At 37.3% G+C, this 21,111-nt stretch overlaps 1 protein-coding gene across 6 annotated transcripts in view; it reads left to right on the forward strand.

The window, feature by feature from the left end:
- The window catches only part of ADGRG6 (adhesion G protein-coupled receptor G6), a 134,654-nt gene extending 118,337 nt beyond the window's left edge, over positions 1-16,317 (forward strand). For 3 of the 6 annotated variants that reach the window (XM_070417804.1, XM_070417805.1, XM_070417806.1), the window contains 4 exons: positions 7,577-7,678; positions 8,296-8,448; positions 10,641-10,686; positions 13,416-13,502. In XM_070417804.1, coding sequence (XP_070273905.1) covers positions 7,577-7,678; positions 8,296-8,448; positions 10,641-10,654 — 269 coding nt within the window. In that variant the 3' untranslated portion in view covers positions 10,655-10,686; positions 13,416-13,502. Of the gene's footprint in view, positions 1-7,576; positions 7,679-8,295; positions 8,449-10,640; positions 10,687-13,415 lie in introns of all 6 variants that reach the window. The other 3 variants (XM_070417801.1, XM_070417802.1, XM_070417803.1) reach the window with 1 other exon arrangement.
- The last annotated feature ends 4,794 nt before the right edge of the window (positions 16,318-21,111 follow it).

A 21,111-nucleotide genomic window follows, 5' to 3' on the forward strand; every position in this document is an offset into this window, starting at 1 on the left:
TAATAAAGTCCTCACTTAATGTGGTTAATAGGTTCTATGACTTTAAGCAAAATGAAGTATAAGGAAACCAATTTTACCATAAGCTAATTGATATAAACTAAAGTTAAGTTCCTATGGCCTCTCATCAACATTATAATGAAATGACATTATTCAAGGATCTGCTGCAGTTGGTAATTATAACACCTGCTCAAGGAATTAATAGAAAGCTCATATAACCTGAAGAACCGAGAAAGAGCAGGAGAGAGAGCAGTGTGGCACAAAAGGGAGTCTGGGTCTAGACCAGAAGGCCCTGTGTTTTGATCTTTATGAGAGCAACGCGAAGTCTTTGAAACGTTTTAGGCCTGTGAAATGACATCAGATGTACATCTTGCAAAGGAATCTGGATATAATGTAAAGAATGGATAGAGTAGCCCAGTAGCGTCTGTAGGGAGAGAAGATAGGAAGCTATTGCAATGATCCGGGTAAAATAACATGGTACAGTATTTTAGATTGTGGTGGGAATGGGGGAGCTGTCGAGATGTGAGAAAGAGTCAAGAGAAATTTAGGAAGTATGCTACTACAAAACACTCATCATTGGTTAGTTCATTAGAGTAAACTCTTATGTTTCTAATGATTTGGGTAAAAGGTCTTTTTATTAATGGAATCTTATAGTTCATTGAAGCCTATCATTATGAGAATTGGCAATGGCCAAAGACTGAGAATGTAATACAATATTCTGAAAACTAAAACTATGCCAAACATACTTTAATTTTCTCAAGCTTAGCTCATAGTTGAGCATCTGAAAATCAGCAGGATTTTCACCATGAATTCCCCAAGTTATCAATTGATAATGAATGGCTGTAGTACTATAGACGTGGCACCTGCAGGAGGGACAGGTGTTTGAGCTGAGTCTACAGTGATGTCTTGGTGTGTATATCACAGGACTGACTTTTGCTAGCAGATTTCTTCTAACTTTTGTATATGTCTTCAAATATTTGATTAAAGCATTTAAATTATTAAAAATAAATGTATATATTTTATTTGGTTAAATATGCTAAAATTTTTAGAAATGTATATATTTTTAATGTATGTATGTGTTTGTATACAAATACATATGTACATGTATAATTATATGGGTACTCACATAAATCAGTATAGCCTATAACAGTTTTATAAATGCTTTATTTTTCTTTTATATGTTTTATTTTTGCTTTTCATGTTTTCTATTTTTATTATTTTATATATTTTTAATTTTTATATATACTTATAACTGTACATTTAATGGCAAAATCATGTGAAATGGATATCAGAAAATTATTATAACCTGTGTGGCTATAACTAAAAATTTACCTACTTGACTAAGCAAATGAAATTATGGATTGAATCAAGGCTAGAACCAAATTTATTATTTTCTAATTTTCCACAGTGTATTGTTTTGTTCTTTTTATTTTGTCTAGTTCACTTGTTATATATTAATTGTTTCATCGAGTTTTTTCTCTATGATGAAAAGATAAATATATCTTCTCTAAACATGGTGGAATTCCATACCTATCTGCTTTTGCTATCCTTTCTGCTTTCCCAGGATAAAACTATCAGAAATTTTAATATTTTTCTAAAGAATACAACTTGAGAAAAATTGTATGGCATACAAATTGCTATTCAAAAGAGAACAGATGTTTGATAAAAGTATATCATAATTCACATGCCTGAGAACCTTAGCCTTTATTTCAACAAATATGTAACTCATCCTAAAGAAATAAAAGGCAACTCCCTGGTTGCTGAGGAGCTGTTGGCCAGAATCCTGATGGCATCTCTGTCCTTTGGCAATGTCAGTGCACTAGTAGGATTGAATTATTGCTCTAAGGTGCAGCACGTGCACATGGCTGTTCCTTAAACTAGGGGTGAAGATATCTCCGACTGGATATATTTCCGTTAACTGTACAAAAGTATGTTACACTTTCAGTTAGATCAGGCTTCTTCAATGTATAGGGAAGTTTACCTCTTCTAACAAGTTCATCAGGATCTAAAGTCTAGCCCCATACTAAGAGCTCAGTCTTCAACTTTCCTTTTCCAGGCGTGAGAAACAACATTGATTAATAGTCTCAGGTGTCATCAGCCCATATTCTGTACATGTATGTGACAACATAATACAATGCAACATGTGGTTCTATCAGTGGAAACTCTGATGGCCAACACAGAAGGGCATTATTAGCCTGCTCAGATATAATGTTTGCTGTTAATTAATTTGATAACATTAAGATATCAGAGCAACAGAAATGACATATTTGTTCAGTGCATTGTTGTTTACAAAGCACTTTCCCGTAACATCTGTCATCTGATGTAATTCTTACAGTAAGTTTGGAAGGTAGAGGGTATATTCTCCATTTTACAGAGTGAGAAACAGGCTCATGAGAGTCTGACTTTCCCAATATCAGTTTGAATCTGACAGTGTAATATTTACAATGTACCATATGTGGAAATAAAAAGGTACATTATTAGGGAAAGTTTCTAGGAAGTGAATATTTGCCTCCACTAAAAACAAAAACAAAAAACCTATTAGTAAATATATGTTTAATGAATAAATGTGAATTTAATCTCTTTCCCTTATCAGCAAAAATCATTAAGGAAAATATATTTATTATTTTAATACTTTTGGTAAAGTAAGAATATTAAATCAAATTTTCTAACCCATGGCTAGAAGCCTCCTGAGTGTTAAGCTGCGTCATAATCACACATACAACACACATAGTGAATTGGCTCCAAGGCAGTGAACCACCTTTATACCCAAACATCCGAAATGACATTGTGTTGGCTGAGACATTACACACATCAAGGAAATAAATTACTCATCTTCTGGCATGGAAGTTTGTGCCACAGAGAAGTAATTTTCTAAGGGGCACCTTGGTAGTATGAAAGGAGGATTCAGGAGGGTCCTAAACCTGAATGATCCCCAGCCCAGCAGCCAGCTGGCTATGTCTGTGAGACAACAGAACAAATGAGCTGTTCGGAGATTTGGACTCAAGCTTGCTGGGAAGCTCAGAGGTCATCTAGACCTTTTCTGTCAAAAGTCAGTTACGTAGAGCATGGGACCTCTTTTGCCCAAATGCCTGATTTTATTAATTCTTGACTGATTTTCCCTTCAAATCTCCAGAACCACTTATCACTCTCATTATTACCCATTCAGATTCTATCCCACATCCCTGACATGACCTGTATCTGCAGTCTTCCCCTTCATTGTGTTTCTGGTTCTTTCTTATCCAGGGTAAAAAGAAGTCAGTTTAGGTCATTTGTCAGAATTTATTGATGGCAATCTTGCTGAAAGTGTCAATGGCCTTTAGTTGGTCAAGAACTCATTAGGAGATGAGGATTCTAGGTTTTGTTTTGTTATTCTTCACCAGATTTCTTGAAAATGACCTTTTAGAGCAGTAAAAGAATGACAATCTGTGTTGCCCCAAATTTTGCTGTATAGCATTCATTTTCATATCTAAGGGAAACAGTTTTTTAAAACTTTTGATAATCAGGCTAAAGATCTGAGAACATCCCATTGGCCACTCATCTTACATCTGCCCCAGAAAGCCACATGTCTTTGCCAGAATCAACCAAAGGGAGTGAGTTCTGGGTGGGAGCCAGACTCCCAGCCAAAATATTGAGGCTAAGATGCTCTTTTTTTCCTAAATAAATACTAGTAGCTCTTATAAAGACAAAGGTGAAACAAGCCCATACAATCTACAGTGAATATAATGCCATTACTTTCAAGTAGGCTTTTTCTCTCTCCAAATATGATGCTGGAATGTGTCCTAAGGTAGGTGAAAGGAGGAAGTATAAAAAGCAAATCCACTACTTGAGATTTTTCAGAATGTTTGTGACTCCAAGTTTAGAGCACGCTCAGGTGTCCTGTTGCCAAATTTGCTGACCCAGCCTTGGCCTGTGGCCTGCTTCTCTCAGAGGCTTTGAGGAAGTGGGTTCCTCACGCTCCCTCCCTAGGCAGGGTCAACAGGCAGGCCCACCTTCTCACATACTTTGAACACCCTTCCTCCATCACAATTGAAAATATCATTTATTTTATGAGGAAATTGTAAAATTTACCAAGAATTGAGACATCTTGAATTCACATATTGCTCTAATTTTTTTTTAAGTGAGCAGATACTTCTGACTGACTAATGGAAGATGGAGGTAAAGGAAGAGAAGGCAGGGGTGAGGGTGGGATAAGCAAGTAAGGACTGGTCAGGAATCTGTTCAATTAGAGTAAGTTTAAACCTGGCAAGTGTTTCTCAGTTGGTTGGGTGTCATCCCATTCACCCTCACCAAGAGATCACTGGTTTGATTCAGATCAAGGCACACGACTGGATTGTGGGCTCTATCCCCAGTAGAGGGCGTGCAGGAGACAGCCCATCAAGGTTGTGCTTTCACATTGAAGTTTCTCTCTTCTCCCTTCTTCTCTCCAAAAAATCAATAACTATTCTTTTGAAAAAGGTATTTAAAGTAGGTGTAAGTTTTTGTTTTTCTTCTTGTTCTAGCAGGAAGTCTGGGTTCCTATAGGTAAAATAAAGAATCCAGGCAGTTACTAAGCTTAAGAAACTATTTCTAAGGAACTTTGGCTTAGAATATTCAGACTGGTGGTTTTTCAGGCTACCATTCACCAATAAAGGACCATTATGAACTCTGTTTTGTGAGATATAAAGGTTTCGTGAAACTAGTGCTAGCCTGTCAAGATGAAATAACGACTTTAACTCTGAATTCAATCTTTGAGCCATTTTAACTTCCAAACTTTTTTGGGCAATGTTCCCTCTCCCTGATCAGTTAGATAGCTGTAAGACAAACGATGAAGAGCAAAGGCTGATTATTCTGGTCCCCAGTCACAGCTAAGAAAGCTAGACCAGCACATTTTTCCAGGTGTTATGAAGAGCCTCTGACGTGCCATGTGGTTGATATGAAGATTCTCAAAGGGAAAATATTTGACAGAAAGGGAACAGAGATGAGAGTGAGAAATCGGACATAGTCCCTTGGATGTTAACATACAACTCTTAATGATTTCAGTTCTGCTTCTGCACCCATATCTGTAAGTAGGTGGGAGGAAAAACCCTCAAAATTGAGGAGGGATAACCATCTGTTTTCTCACTTTGGCCTCCAAGGGCCTTAACTCTCTGGCTATATTTTCTATTCTTCCTTCCTGAAGAGTTAGAATTTGTGTACATGTACTCTTCCGGATGGATGCCTACCACATTTCCCACAGTGGAGCTCTACAAGGATGTTTTGTCCTGAAAGAATTTGGCTGTATTTATTGCCAGACTAACCTAAATTCAGGTGAAAGGGGCTGGTTATCACAAATGGTCAAACAACATATTATGAGAATTCTATTCTGATTTAAAATGGAAATGTGTCTCATGACAAAAGAATTTTCATACTACCTTGGAATTTAAGAATATATTCATTCCTAAGAATTCTCATTTCTTATGCCTATTACCTAATTGTGTCGCACTGCATCACAATTCAGAGTGGGAGATGGAGATGAATTTAAGTGACTTCTCTTCTATCACATAATTTTAGAGGTGATGTATCAGATTTAAATCTAATTTATGTACCAGTGTCTCTTTAAGTTCTTGGATGCCTATGTATTTCCAGGCAAATGTGGTTGCTTAAAAATAGGAATGTCATCTAATGCTATATAATTTATTATGATTTAAGACAGCAGTACACAATCTAAAAGATGGTTTCATGAAGTTCGTTTTATCTTACATTTAACCTCCTCCGCTATGAATATAGTCCACATGAGATCCTCAAGTAAGTCACTTTTTAGTATCCCCGTAAGGCCAAAAGAACAAGTCTGAGAACAGGTTTCCTCCAGAATGTACAACATTTATAAAAACTACTGAGTATTAAAGGAAGCAACTTCTAGCAAATTTCACCTTCTTCCCTCAACTGAAAGAAATCATTTGCTCAAAGCAGGGCCCTACATTGAGCAATGCCTGGATTAATGCCTAGGAAAGAATGCCCTCAACTGGAGTTTATAATCTTTTTTCAGCTCTAATACGTGATTTTGTTAAACAGTGTTTAAGAACACATGCTTACCTGTATTTTCAGCTGTGTGACAAAAATACTTTCAGGAACAAGTCCTGCAAATTCTGCCCCAGCCAACAAACACAGGGTGGTGCACCTGAGATGGAGAGGGCCCCCTCCTCCCCGCCACACAGCCTCCTTCATCTGTGACCTGTGCTGACCCTACCACGGGCTCCATGCTGCTGCTCTCTTTACTCTGAAACTGCCACCACCTCTTAAAAACTTAAAAGGATCTGTTAACCAATTCAAATTATTTATTTTGGTGATTCACACTACAAAGCATGTTTAGTTATTAAAGGGATTTTCTGTGTTAGCAAACCCCCGAGGGAATTGGGGGCTGTAGGTGTGGGAGGCTTTGAAAAGCAGTCATTTAGTCAGGGTGTGACCTCCCCAAGAGCAGTTGGAGTGGCATAGTGGATGTGGGTTAAGAAGAGAAGAAATGAGAAACAGCAGAAGTTAACCATTTCAAGATATTGTATTGGGAAAGGGAATGGAGAAGTTGAAGCTGGAGGTTAAAGGAGAAATTACTGCTTGTTTTTAAAAGAGGGTTACCACCATAACCGGTTTGGCTCAGTGGATAGAGCATCGGCCTGCGGACCGAAAGGTCCCAGGTTCGATTCTGGTCAAGGGCATGTACCTTGGTTGCGGGCACATCCCCAGTAGGAGGTGTGCAGGAGGCGGCTGATCAGTGTTTCTCTCTCAATATTTCTCTCTCATCGATGTTTCTAACTCTTTATCTCTCTCCCTTCCTCTCTGTAAAAAATCAGTAAAATATATATTTAAAAAAAAAAAAAAGAGGGTTACTAGAATATGCTTGTAAGAATGGGAATAACCAAGCATAGAGGAAGAAATTGGTGAAACATAAAGAGAGGTTAAAATGCAGAAGCAAATTCCTTGAAAAGTTAAAAGGTATTGGCTTCCAAAGCACAAATGATGCAGTTAGCTTTTGATAGGTTCAAGGAGTGACCATAAATAAGAGGACTGTTTCACAATACAGAAATATTTCTGCATTAAAATGTTGAGAAACTAAAGCAGGTGAAGCCACATGAATTTGCTGATTTGTGGCCATTTTGACCTGCAAAAATACCATTTTTCTATGGCCCAAACTTACAATAATATGCATACATAAAATAGCTTAGAATACACAAATGGAAATAGGTGGTGAGAGGATGTTTTCTGTTTTTCACATTCTTTTCTAAATTTTGTGAAATATTTTCATATAATCTTAAAACAAATGTAAGGGACTTATTAAATATCTCGTAAATTGAGTATTGCTTCAAACTTTAGGTTATAAGGAATGCTGAACAGAACAGGCAAAGACAAAATCAGATACAAGTAACAATTCTGGTTTTATCTGAGCCTCTGTGTTCTTTACTAAAGGTTTACAACATCTATCACATACTTCAAGATTCCTCGGTATCTTTTCCTCTTAGCAACTCATGTATAAAAAGTTTAAATTAGAATGAATCTATGTGTTTCATAAGCTTTATCTTTAAAATGTGTTCATTGGCTTAAATGTTAATATTTTCTTTTGTCGCAGGCTTATTTATATTTATTTTCCACTGTGCTATGAAGGAGAACGTTCAGAAACAGTGGAGGCGGCATCTCTGCTGTGGTAGATTTCGGTTAGCAGACAACTCAGGTAAGGGGCAAGCTGATAACTGGTTTTTACGTCTAAGAGCAATAGTGGGAAATGTTTGTTACTAGGTCTTCCATTGCCAGAGAAACCCAGTCCCAGTGGTAGCAAGTTGTAAAGGTGGGGTATGTGACGATGCTTGGTTAGAGTCTTAGTATATTAGGAATTCAAGGGATCTGAGGCCTCTGGGCATGACCCTTCTGTTTGGAAAGGAGAATCATGAAATCCACACTGGTTAAGTGGGCTGCTCAAGGCTTCATGTCTAATTTAGTAAGTCACATGTCCAGAAGTTCCACTATGCCAGTGTCACCTGTCCACATTTTTGAGGTTCTAATTTTACATGATTAGGCCAAGAGAATTTTTTCAATACTGTAAAATGAAGTACCTAATAAAAAGTATTACCTTTTTTTTATTACCATCAGTGGTTACTTCTCACCCTTAGGATATTAAAGTAGGATTTCAAACAATATTTTACTCAGGGTCAAAGGAAGAAACTTATCTACTTCTTTAGTTTAATGTTGTTTGCATCTAATGTTCTAAGTGTTACTTAAATAGTGTAGTGATGAGTCTTCAGGCCATATTCCTTCTACAGCAGATTCATGGAGAGATGTCATTTCTTTCAGACTGGAGTAAGACAGCTACCAATACCATCAAGAAAAGTTCTGATAATCTAGGGAAATCATTGTCCTCGAGCTCCATTGGTTCCAACTCAACCTATCTTACATCCAAATCGAAATGCAGCTCTACCACCTACTTCAAAAGGAATAGTCACACAGGTGAGTCCTGGCCATGCAAAGGTGCTCTCTGATTCAGTTCTCATCACGTTTTTACTGACAACATTGGCAACGTAGACAAAAATTTACTTGAAGACCTTATCCAGCACCTCTGTAGATGTTTGTCTTTTTATTTTATTTTAGATTTTATAACCTAAATTGAATCTATATAGCCATAATGTTATTGGCCAGCAGTTCTCAACCTGTGGGTCGTGACCCCTTTGGGTCGAAGGACCCTTTCACAGGGGTCACCTAAGACCATCCGAAAACACATATATAATTACATATTGTTTTTGTGATTAATCACTGTGCTTTAATTATGTTCAATTTGTAACAATGAAATTGGGGGTCACCACGACATGAGGAACTGTATTAAAGGGTCGCAGCATTAGGAAGGTTGAGAACCACTGTTATTAGCTCTGAATATTATTGTGATTGCCTCCAATGCAAACTTAGCTTTCTTTTAAAAAATTATAGTTATCTTGTTTAACAGTTACTTGTTTTATTTTAAAATAGTATATAAAAATTGAGTTGAGATTATTTCAACATAGTATTAAAGTTACTTGGCAAGCTTGCATGGGAACAGAAAGAAACACCATCCAGGATATATGTTACCTTTAGGATTTAAAACTTTAAACATTGAAAATGTGATTGGCAATTACTGTTTGAATCACTGATTAAACAAAAAAAATTGTGAAAGAATAGAGAACATCATATTTGGGAAGGAATACAAGATGGTAAGAAATATTGTATCTTTGTTAATCTGTATATTCATAATATTTGCAATGATCACACATTCTAACACTAAGCATGAAATGAACAATCCTGAAGACAACATGGAAATAAAGATGATTTTGCAATATTGATAGCCAGTGACCAGTGGGATAAGGTGTAATCTTTTAATAATTTCAAAGGAAAATAGCAGAATTGCTACTTTTACATACTAATTAAACCTCAATCAATATTTAGCACCCAGCACTTTCCTAATTAAAGATGTGTCCAAAAGGATAATGCAAATAACCTTAATTTTGAATTTGTTTAGCTATTAAACAGAGGTGAATGGCACAGAGAAGATTCATCTTCGGCTGTTTGCAAATAGGGAGTGTGTAAATGTTCACATTGCAAACCCTTGAATTTCAAATGACCCTTATGTACATTTGAATCCTTCCACCTGCCCCTGCTTGCACCTCTGTCAGTGCCTCACCAGTGGAATAGCCACTGCCTGGGATTCAAGATAACACCATAGAAACATGTTTGAGTGTATAGAGAGTTTGTTAATTCCAAAATTAATTAAAGACCTGAGAACTTGGAACAGTTTAGGTGATTCTTGAAGTAAGGATGTTTAATAAAAACTATAAACTCCCTTCCAGAATAAGGTGCAGGCTTTGAGTTCTGTACACAAATAGCTTTGCCTAAAAATGAGAGGTCTGTGCTCCCCTGCTGTGTAATAAATAGGGATTATCTGAGATAGTCTAAAATAGATTATTCTACCTAATTGGTAGTTTTCTGGTACAAATTATCTTTTATTTACAATGAATGAAGGTTTCACTTAAGATATTCAACCTCAAAATTAGATACTCATTTTGCATCCCCCTCAAAAATGCAAATAATTTATACGTGATAAGCCAGTTATGAATGACTAGGAATTAGAAATGATTATCTTACCCCTAACACAGCTGAGAATTGCTGGCCTCAAGAAATGCCACTATGAAAATGGGAGAGAAGATAACAAGGTAGATAATTTGGAACAGAGGGCATTTTGGAAGCATTAACGGAATACTTGAAAATATTAAGGATCATGGGAAAACTCACTAAAAGATGAAAGGAAATGCAGAAATGAAGATAGATACCTAAGAAAAACTTTACTGTTTCAAAACATTGTGTATGTGGGTTTTTTTTAAAGAATGTATTAATATTTTTCTGCTTGCCATAATAAAACTGTTGGCATTAAATGGGTTCTTGTCAACTGGCATAAGGATATAGTCAGCTATATGACATACTTCTTTGATATAACAAATTCTGGTCTCCTATCAACTGATGTACAAATGGCCTTCTGCTACCTAGCCAGTTCTCAGTGGGACTGCTGGTGTACTTGGGTCACTTGGAGTATGCAAGAAGTCACTGCATATCATCATGGATATCTAGTTGGTTTATTTCTTGGAATTGATCTAGAAATTCATATGTTTATGGTGTAGATAATGTCTTCTAAGAGCATTCCTTCAACAAAAGTGGATCATTCAGGTAAACCTTATTATTTTTTTGAATGCATGATTTTTTTGCAAGGTAATAAGAGAATATTTGCATGAATTAAACTAAGACTCTTGCTGCACCAGCAAAATTGCTTGTTCTTTACAATACTTCTCAGCTAGCACAATGATGTTCCTGCCCTGAGCTGGAATTTCTGAAATTTCAAGTGGTTGTTTGCTGTGCTGGCTCTTGTCTGCATGGGGGTGTCTGCAAGCCGCTCCTTCTAGGAAATGTACCATGCTCTGGAGTTAGTAAATTTCATATCAAGTACAATAACAACAAAATAAAAGCAGTGCTTGAGAGGTTTGTGTTAGAAAGGTGTAAAGTGAAATTCTTTACTTTTTCATTGATCTGATGAATTACTGGAGTTGTCATGGTACATTCATAGAAGACATAAAATAGAAGTTGTCAATTCTTACCCTGCTTTTTGAGGATCTTATCTGCTTAAAACTTCAGCACAGGTCAAACAGTAGTTCATTTCCCTAGCCCCTGGTTTTCAAACTTGCAACTATAATCAAAATCCATACTGCCCATATGTAATAATCTAACCAGAGGACTGATAACTGCATCTACAGGGTGGGACAGAAGAAGGTTTATAGGTGTTCAAATGGTAAATAACACAATGATTAATAAATAATACCAAAAATAAATTCTGTGTTTTGTGTATTCACAACTGTAAACTCACTTTTGCCCAACTCTGTTTTGATATACAGACCTTGTTCAGAATTTCTTTTATTAGAATGTGAAAATCCAGAAAATTGGGTTACATATTGGGAATGGAGTTGGTTAAAATCTCTAAAAGCTACATGACCCTAGAAGTTATCAAAAAAGCAGAATGAATATACCCTTGAAGTTTGTTTTAAAACATCAGGCAAAAAATTATTCATTATTGAAATTTAATTCAATATAAAAATCCCCAACAGAAAACCAATGGCTAGTGAATGTATGAACTGAAGGAAAGCACAGAACCAATCAACTTGCCCAGAGCTAAAAGTGGGAGGGCCTTTATACAGTGAATGCCCTCAGCCTTTTTCTCACCAATCCTGGGGCATAATCATTCTGCCATGCTTCCATCTGCCCGTTCTTCCCATAAACCACCCATTTTGCTCCCTTTAGTGTGGGATGAACACACCATTTCCAATTTTAGCCTTCTTTTTTTTTTAAATATATATAGTTTTTGTTCCAACACTAAGCAGTTGAACAATTTGAATTGTTTCCAAAGACAATAGATATAACTCTGATGGATTTTACCAATTACTGAAGGATTTGTAATATTTTCTCACATACTGGGTCTAACTTACTCAAAACAAACAAAACAAAAAAAAAAATGGCAGGACATGAGCATTCCAATTTTGAAGCCATGATTTCTAGAAGTGGTTTTTCATGATAGAGCTTTTGCCTCTTCCACAGTGACTAGAAAACTACAACTGTAGGGAACTAGTATGTTGTAGACAGTCATATTTGCTCCTTCCTCAGTGTGAAATCTCTGGTTAATTTTAGGGTAGAATTTTTCTCCAAAGTGTGTTGGGAAAAGGAGCAAGGAAGATATATACAAGATATTCATAAGTTACGTACATGAAGACAGCCATATGTACTTGTAGATAATAGGGCCTCATTGAGTTTCAGAACACTATCTGAGTCAATTTTAGAAGCTTTTGTGTCTAGGACTTAATATTTAAATATATGGTATTGGGAGATTTAGAACAAAAATGTATTTAGCAGTCCTTTATTTCTATCCATTGTTCTCATATTGTTGTCAGCAATAACATAATTCTGAGATTAGCACAATTAATAAAAACATATACTTTAAATGTTTCTGATAAACAATTTTAATTTCTTTAATTTAAAAATAATTAATAAAACATTTTTTCTATATTCCAATCACTTTACAAGGCAACCGTTGGAAAATGTGTTCAAAATATCCTTTTTATGTTTATTTTCATTGACTTTCATTCTCAAAGTTCCTTTACATTATACTTTATAAATAATTTTTCCCTGGCTGGTGTGGCTCAGTTGGTTGGAGTATCACCATGTATACTGAAAGGTTGTTGGTTTGACTCTGGTCAGGGAAGATACCCAGGTTATGGGTTCAATCCTTGTGTGGCCTGTATGGAAAGCAACCAATTGGTGTTCTCTCTCACATCAATGTCTTTCTCTCTGTCTTTCTCTCTCTTTACCTTCCTCTCTCTCTAAAAATCAATATACACATCTATGTGTGAGAATTAATTTTTATGAGAAATTTCATATATATAAAGTAGAGAGGATAGTATAATGAATCCCCTTCACCTACCCGCCTTCCCTCTCAGTATTATTTTGAAACATATCTTAGACATCATGTCATTTCTTCCATAAATATTTCAGCATCTTTTTATCCATTTGTTATATAATCTGTCACTTTTTCTTTTGAGCCTTGCCACATTTTTTTCTTTGCAGCAATTTTCTGATTAGTCATCAGATCTTTGAAAAATACCACTACAGGAACATTTATTAAAACAAACTCTAACACATATTACTAGAAGGCAAATTGACATTGACCTATCCATAGGAATGCACTTTGAAGGGGAAAAATGTGAATTTTCAGTGCTGCCTATTACCTAACCTGAGAACCAGAGTTTTATTTCCTTTCTGTATTTTTTTAATGTGTAAAATACAGTGTTCAGTGTGGTGGCCCTTAGGCATTTCACCAGCTCCTCTTGCCTAATTTCTTGTATCATTTCTTACAGACAGTGCTTCCATGGACAAGTCCTCATCAAAACTGACCCATGCTGATGGAGAACAAACATCAATCATCCCTGTCCATCAGGTCATTGATAAGGTCAAGGGTTATTGCAATCCTCATTCAGATAACTTCTATAAAAACATTATCATGTCAGACACCTTCAGCCACAGCACAAAGTTTTAATGTCTTTAATATAAGAAAGAAATGTGATCTGCAAGCAGTGAACACTGTGACTAGCAGATGTAAATGTGCCGTTACCTAGGTAACTCCATATCTATGAGGAATGTATTTTGTTAAAAAGGCTTTTATGAAATTCAAAATTTGTCTTTTCAGTGTATTTCTTCCATGGGGAATTTTCCATCATCACTAAAACTTCAGTACTGAGAGCAACAGTATTCAGTAGCCACAGGAAAAATGAATTTTTAAAATATAAAATTGAATTCCACTAATCAGAACTCAGGTGGAGACATTAAAATTAGAGGAGAAGGGAGAGGCCGAGTTAGGGACAAACCCTAGTTTAGAGCTCATTCATGCCCCACCCAATAGTTAGGTTTGGGTTTAGCCATTTGCTTCATTGAAATCTTTCTCAACAATCAAAGCATAATGATATTTCTAACCTTTGTGGATGCCTGCAACTCCTGAAATGTGCTGGTTTCTGTGAATGAAGTAGCATATATCCTCTTTTTTCGTGAAATTTCGACCATAGATAGGAAAGAATGTCTGACCTGAAGAACAGATAGGAATTTTTTCTTATCATACCAATTGTTTAACCTTCAGGAACATAACATGTTTAAGAAAGAAAGAATTCACCAAATTTTGACCTAGTTAATATGAGGCCATGCAAATTTATACTATTTTACTTATCCTATTCAAGACACAAAGCTTAAGGATCATCATTAATTATCACTTAACCCCATATATTTGAATCAAGTTTAGCATTGATGGTTCATTAATGCGAACCTCCCAGTAGTTATTGAAGAATGAGTCTCTTATACCTCTGCTTTGCTCCTCTACTGAATGTTGAGCCCACAGGCTCTGGAAGGAATGAGAATTTCCATTAGGCACGCTGTGTGCCATAGTTTCTCCCTTTTAGGAAATATAATCATTGATAATCTCGGGTCCTACCCTTGCTCTGCAGACTTTAAGACATTTGCAGTTGCACAAATGAAAAGCCTCTTACTTTCCCCTTTAAGAGTTTTGTTCCAAGGAATATAAACTGAGACAAATGGGTGACTTATCATAATCAAAATAATTTATAAACATGTGGGTCTACAATTGCTAGTCGAAAAACTATTTGTACATAAGTCCTCTGATTATAGGAGCCAGAGGAGGTCTGGTAAGATAAATGGTGTTATTTATGGATTAGGTTTCTGCCTACAAGCCATGCATAATATTAAGCAACTTACTTAACTTTCAAACTATTCTGAGTAATATGCTTGCTAGTGAATGTTTAGGAGGCCACATTTTATTTGTTCTTAAATGATGGATTTGTATCCAGTTTCTTACAGATTGGTCTCAGTACGTGCTGTACCCTTACATCTGCTCTGGGTTATCTGGGAAGTATCAGATTCTGGGAGGTGGCTATGTGTTGGGAAGTTGAGCCATTCTGGAGCCAATCTGTTTAAAAGCAGCAGGCAGAACTGAGCACCTGGGGGCCTTTCCCTCTGTGCAGAAAGCAGATAGCTCTCAGCCTGAGACTTAGCATCCAGGCTGTGCAGCCACCAAGGGGCCTCTCACCTTTTGCTGATCCTCAGTCATGAAGCTATTTGCCAGATTGAATGGATGATAAGACAATGTGGGGGTGGATTTTATTACTGTTCCATTTCGCAGCAGGGTGGAACACTGTCCCGGGGGACATGAGCATTGCCCAGCTTTGCTTTCACAGGGGAGGGGTGTACATAGTAGGGAAGGATAGTAAATCTTCAAATCACAAAGATCCATTACAGTAGAGCCAGATTGTTCCCTGTAGGCATATGTTAACAGGCTGCTTATTCTGGCAGAAATTATATATAAATAAAAATTAATCTTAAATAGTCACTGAATCTTCATATACTGCCCCCAAGCCTTAGAGATTCATGATAGAATTTAATTAGCTTCCTACTGTGAGATTTCTACCCAAAGTGCGTATTGAGTTAACAGTGATTAAGAGGTAGCTACAAAAATTACTTTGATTTCTACTCATATTTATCCAGATCTGGGAAACCTTTTTATTCCTATTTGACAACAATGTCAGCTCCATTTTAGAAATGTCCAGTAACCAGGTAAGGAAAAATGGAAGAAACAGCTGAATAGAAACATTTGCAAGTGGATTTAAAGGCTGAGCCAAATTCTACCCTCAGTTCTAAGGATACAATTCTCCCCTTTACTTAACCCCCTCAGAACAGAATTACAGAAATTCAATTACAGGAATGTAATTCTGTGGAACCAAAATTTAGTTTCAGCTCAGCTTTGAGACTAATATCAATTCAGACTCTCTGGGATTTTTTCTTCTTTATCCTTTAAAAAAACACCTCCATTGTATTGAATCATAGTCTAGCATCCTGAGATATTTTGCCTTCTTGTCGCCATTACTTGCACTGTAATGCTTTTCTTTTTCACTGTTGTCATAGACTCTTTTGTACATGTTTATTTATTTATGTTTATAAATGTCAGCTTGTTTTGTATCTTAGCTTTATATTGCCTGGCTTTGTTATTTTAATTAACTTTCTATTGGAGAGACTGTATATATATTTTTTCTAAGTACCTTGTGAAATAGATTTCTGTAGCAGTATCTTTACTTATGATGCATTGAAAGTGACTGTGAGCGCAAATTGGAATTAGTAGTGAGAAGCTACTGTAGCTGATTTGCCATTGTACTTATATGGAAATGTTTTTCAAATAAATACTTACATTGTTTGTGTCCCAAATTATTCAATTCCTTTATGAGGGAATGTTTTATTTCTAACTCTTAAATAGGAAAAGATTATTTGACAACTGGAAAACAACCAGCCTCTAATTAAGCTAGTCACATGGACTACTTGGCCAAGTCACTGAGAATGAATATGTTACCAAAATCCAGTTTACTCAGGATTAATGCATTTTGAAGTTCTTAGATTTTAAGATGACTGATGCAACGCCAAGCTCTGTGGAAGATTAAAAGTAATCGTAGGTCTCTTTTTTGAGGAAGTCTTCAGCACCCCCAAAAGGGAACTGAGTCAGTAATATTATGTAGAAGTTAGGTCCTAGGATGTTTTCTCACCATTTATAGTTGCTATTTTCATTGTGGGAGGCTTAGGAAACGACAGGATTTCACCAACTCCAGCATCACTTGCATGATTAGAACAGAACACCTGCACTTCCTTTTGCGGTGGTTATTTAGGATAACTCTTTCCTGCAGAGAGCCAAGGCCCAATTTGGCTTAAGCCAGTGGTTCTCAACCTTGGCTGCACATTAGAATCACCTGGGAATCTTTTTAAAATCCTGATTTCTGGGCCTCATCCTCCGGAAATTCTGTTTCTTTGTTATGGGGTGGGGCCACAACATTAGTAACAAAGAAACAGAATTTCCGGAGGATGAGGCCCAGAAATCAGGATTTTTAAAAGATTCCCAGGTGATTCTAATGTGCAGCCAAGGTTGAGAACCACTGGCTTAAGCTGTGAGGTGCGTTCACTAGTCACTGCTAACCTAGGTCTTCTGAGCCAAAGTTCACAACTCCTGGCCAAGCCGTGTTAAGAAAACAGGCAAGTAGTTGCTTAAGATTCATCTGTGAGCAGGTTACTTCAGAAAGTTTGGAGCAGATGGGAACTACTTATTTGACTTGCAGGCTGACCCATGTTTAGAGTATTTGGAAATTTGAAAAAAATTAGGCTTTTTTGAGTTTTGGAAACACATCTGTATTTTCAGTTGAGTAACATTCTACTTTTCTCACATAAAAGAGTTGAATATCTCTTCCTCCTCTCCTACAACTTTCCTCTTTCTCTCACTTTTTTCCTCTGTTTCTCCCTTCACCTACCCCTCACCCCCCTCTTCATTTCAAGGAAGAATAAAGTAAATTTCCCCTTTCTGCTTCCCTAGAGAAAAATAGGAATAACTGTGAAATATTGAAATGTTTGCATTTATATTCTATGGCCTGTCAAAAAATAGGGTGGGGGGAAATGTCATGTTTTATTACCACTGGCAATAATTTAAAATAAGTAATTTGGACCTGATAGAACAAAAATCTGTAAACACGTTTGGGTGCCCTATACTTCTTTTCTATCTCTTATAATTTTCACCACAATTTTATTGTGGGCGGTTGTTATGCCAATCTTCCATTTGGTAAAAGTGGTGATTAAAGGCGGTAAGTAACCTACCTGTGGCCACAGAGAATGTTTGAGGAGGATTCAAACCTAAGTCCATCGGACTTTGTGTTCACTCTTCTGTGTCAGAACCGAGTGGCCTCCTTCAGAGAACATACAGCCTGTGAAGGAAGGTAATTCAAGGACAGGATCAGTATCATAAGATTTTGATAAAAGCTTCTAGAACTTCAGAGAAAAGCTCAGAACTAGCAAAACATTAGTGAGGATTTGGTCTCTGAAGTCTTGATTGATGCTGTTAGGCCTCTGCTGGAAGTAAGGAACGTCACTCCAGGCACAGAGGTTGGAACATCCAGGGCAGTGAGTGGAACAGCGTTGAGGTTTGCTTGATTGTGGGGTGTGCGGGAGAAGGTTGTGGAACTGTGAAGAAGCCAAAACCAGGCCACAGTGTGAGCTGAGTGTCTAGCTGGGTGAGGTTAACCTGTCAGCGGGCACAGGGAGGTATACAGGCTCTAGGCAGGGAGTCCTAGCTGGAAGGTGTCTGTGGCTGGGTTAGTAGAAGGCAGAGGAACTGTACTCAGGGAGAAGAGTGAGGAAGCCTTTGGAAAAGTTGATGGAACAGCAAGGCAACTTGAACTGTGTCCAGGGATCACAGGTCTCAGAGGAGTGATGATAATGCCTATCATAGGCTTTCAAAGCAGTGGCAAGCACCCCACCTTTTGGTAGGGGCTAACTCTCCATACTGAGTGGTGAGGGCCTGTTGCTTCCAGATGCCCAGGGGTTTGAGAAACAAAGCAAGCCTTTAGAAAGGAAGGAAGGAAGGAAGGAAGGAAGGAAGGAAGGAAGGAAGGAAGGAAGGAAGGAAGGAAAGAAGGGAGGGAGGGAGGGAGGGAGGGAGGGAGGGAGGGAGGGAGGGAGGCAAGAAAGAGGGATAGGGAAGAAAGGAGGGGAGGGGGATGGGAGAAAGAGGAAGAAAGAGGGAAAGAGGAAGAAGGAAGAAGCTGCTTATGTCAAGATATATAAGAAAAATGGTGCCAGGGGGAAGAAGTGGTGGGCTAGTTGTTCAAAGGAGTATAAACATAAAGGAAAGGTGTCTTATGGAGTTTCCTTTTTTGTTTGTTCTATAAACAAAATACAATATTTGAAGGTGACTATAAAAGGAAGGCAACAGGAGAGAGTGGATGGTGTATGGAGCAGGGCCATGAAGGTAAGAAGGTGAGGATGAAGAGAGCACACACAGAGAGTTAGTCCCAGCAGAGAGGGGACATAGCTCCCTTCTGAAGCTAAAAAGCAGATTATTAGATGAGACAAGGAGGGACAAGGTACAGATAGTGAGGAAAACTTGTTTCCTGATTTTTAAGTTAAAATAATTAGAGGCTCACTTCACCTGCCGGGTGTTATAAGGGAAATGGTATCAGGATGGAGAAATGAGCAAAATTAAAAAGATTTGAAACAATCTTAACAGGGGAATGCAAATACTTAGCTAAACTAAACAAATTAATAAGTGGCTTTTGCCCTTTGTGTAGCTTTTACAGGTATATTCCCCAAATCATTTCATTAAAATATTTTTATTTGGTGTGTTTTTAGAAACTACTTTATTTCAAGGTCATAATCAAAAGCTTAATATTCTGAAGTCTCAAAACCACCTATGGATCAGGGACTTATTTTAAACACTTGTGAATAATTGGGTGATGAGTAATTTCAGACATATTTTGACATCTTTTGAATTCTTAAAATTACATATTCTGGTTGTCTTGACTTATTTTTATGCTGAATTAACTGAAATAATTTATATAAATTCAAGATGTCAATGAGAATAAAGTATTTGATATTCACATTAAATATATTGCAGTATTGATCCTTATAGTGTCTAGTTATACTGTGTTAGAAAATAACAAAATGAAGAGTTTGCATACTCCAGGAGCCAAAGAATGACCTCTAGAGCACTACAGTACTTTGCTGTTTCATTGTCCTAACACTCAATCATTCAAGTGTATTGAGTGACTAAAACCCTGTGCTAGGTTATGGGGGGTTGCAAAACAAACGCAGAACCTTCCTACAAGGATTTCACTGGCCAGAAGAACTGACTTATCTGATACATTTGAATTACCTTAACTCAAGGAATAATTGGCTTATCTGTAGGGATCTGAAATGTGATCATTACTGCCAAATTAGAGCTAATGCATTGTCTTCCATAACACTTAACAGCACTATATTAAGTACCTACAATGTCTAGAGCACTTAAACTTGACACTTTGTATTGTTACTGGTTTTTTAAAATTTCATATGTGTGTGGCTTTTCTATTGAATGATGTTAATATTAAGGTCCCAGACACTGGGTTATGTTTATGCTTATCATTTGCATGGGCAATAGCATACTGCCAGGCACATAAGAGGTGTTTGGTAATGCTTATGGAATTAAATTGAAATTTGTATGTAGTTTTCCTCGTTCATTTGCATTTTACATTTTGGAAAAGTAGATCTCAAAGTACCTTGGGTTTGGTAGGTTTGCAAGAGCATGCACAAGAAATACAATGCAGAAGGTGGGGAAAACATATTAACACTAGAGGCCGGTGCATGAAATTTGTGCACTCGGGGTCCCTCAGCCCAGCCTGCGCCCTCACCGCTGCACTTGCCAGCCGTGAGCCCTGCTCATGGCTTCTGGCTGAGCAACGCTCTCCCTGTGGGAGTGCACTGACCACCAGGGGACAGCTCCTGCATTGAGTGTCTGCCCCCTGGTGGTCAGTGCACGTCATAGTGACCAGTCATTCTGCAGTTCAGTTGATTTGCATATTAGCCTTTTATTATATAGGATTATGCTATTTAAGGCCCTTTAAGCCAAGTACTATTTGTCACTTTATGTGATTCAGGCAAATGGGATAAGAACAAAAAGACATCAGTTTGATATTAACTCTGATTCTTTTTATTGGTATTGGAAAAGGAACTAAATTCAACTCAAGCCTGAGATGAGTAAGTACATAAACCTGTTCTGGAGCAATTGTCTTGGGAACTGTTTCATGGCTCAGACTGGCTGCAGTATTAGGGAATTTAAGATAAGAGCACAGAGTGTCCTCAAGGAGCCTGGCAGCCACATGTGCAGCCAGACTTTGGGGAATCTGGGACCAAGGGATGGTGGTCCTAGACATCAAGCACTTATTTTGTCTGCAATGCTATAGTTGTTTGTTTTTCTAAGGCTTTATTTTTTTAGAGCAGTTTAATGTTCACAGCAAAATTGAGAAGAGATTTTTCCATATACCCCATTCCCTGTTCCCACACATTCACAGCCTCCCCATTATCAGCATCCCCCACCACAGCGGTACATTGATGACTTCAATGAACCTCCACTGATGCATCATCATCTCCACAGTCCATAGTTTAGGTTCAACTTTCATTGTGGTAAATTCTATAGTTTGGACAAAAGTGTAA

This window comes from Myotis yumanensis, unplaced genomic scaffold (assembly GCF_028538775.1).
Source record: "Myotis yumanensis isolate MYYU_CA2020_CCGP unplaced genomic scaffold, mMyoYum1.0.hap1 SCAF_6, whole genome shotgun sequence".
Classification (NCBI taxonomy): Eukaryota; Metazoa; Chordata; class Mammalia; order Chiroptera; family Vespertilionidae; genus Myotis; species Myotis yumanensis.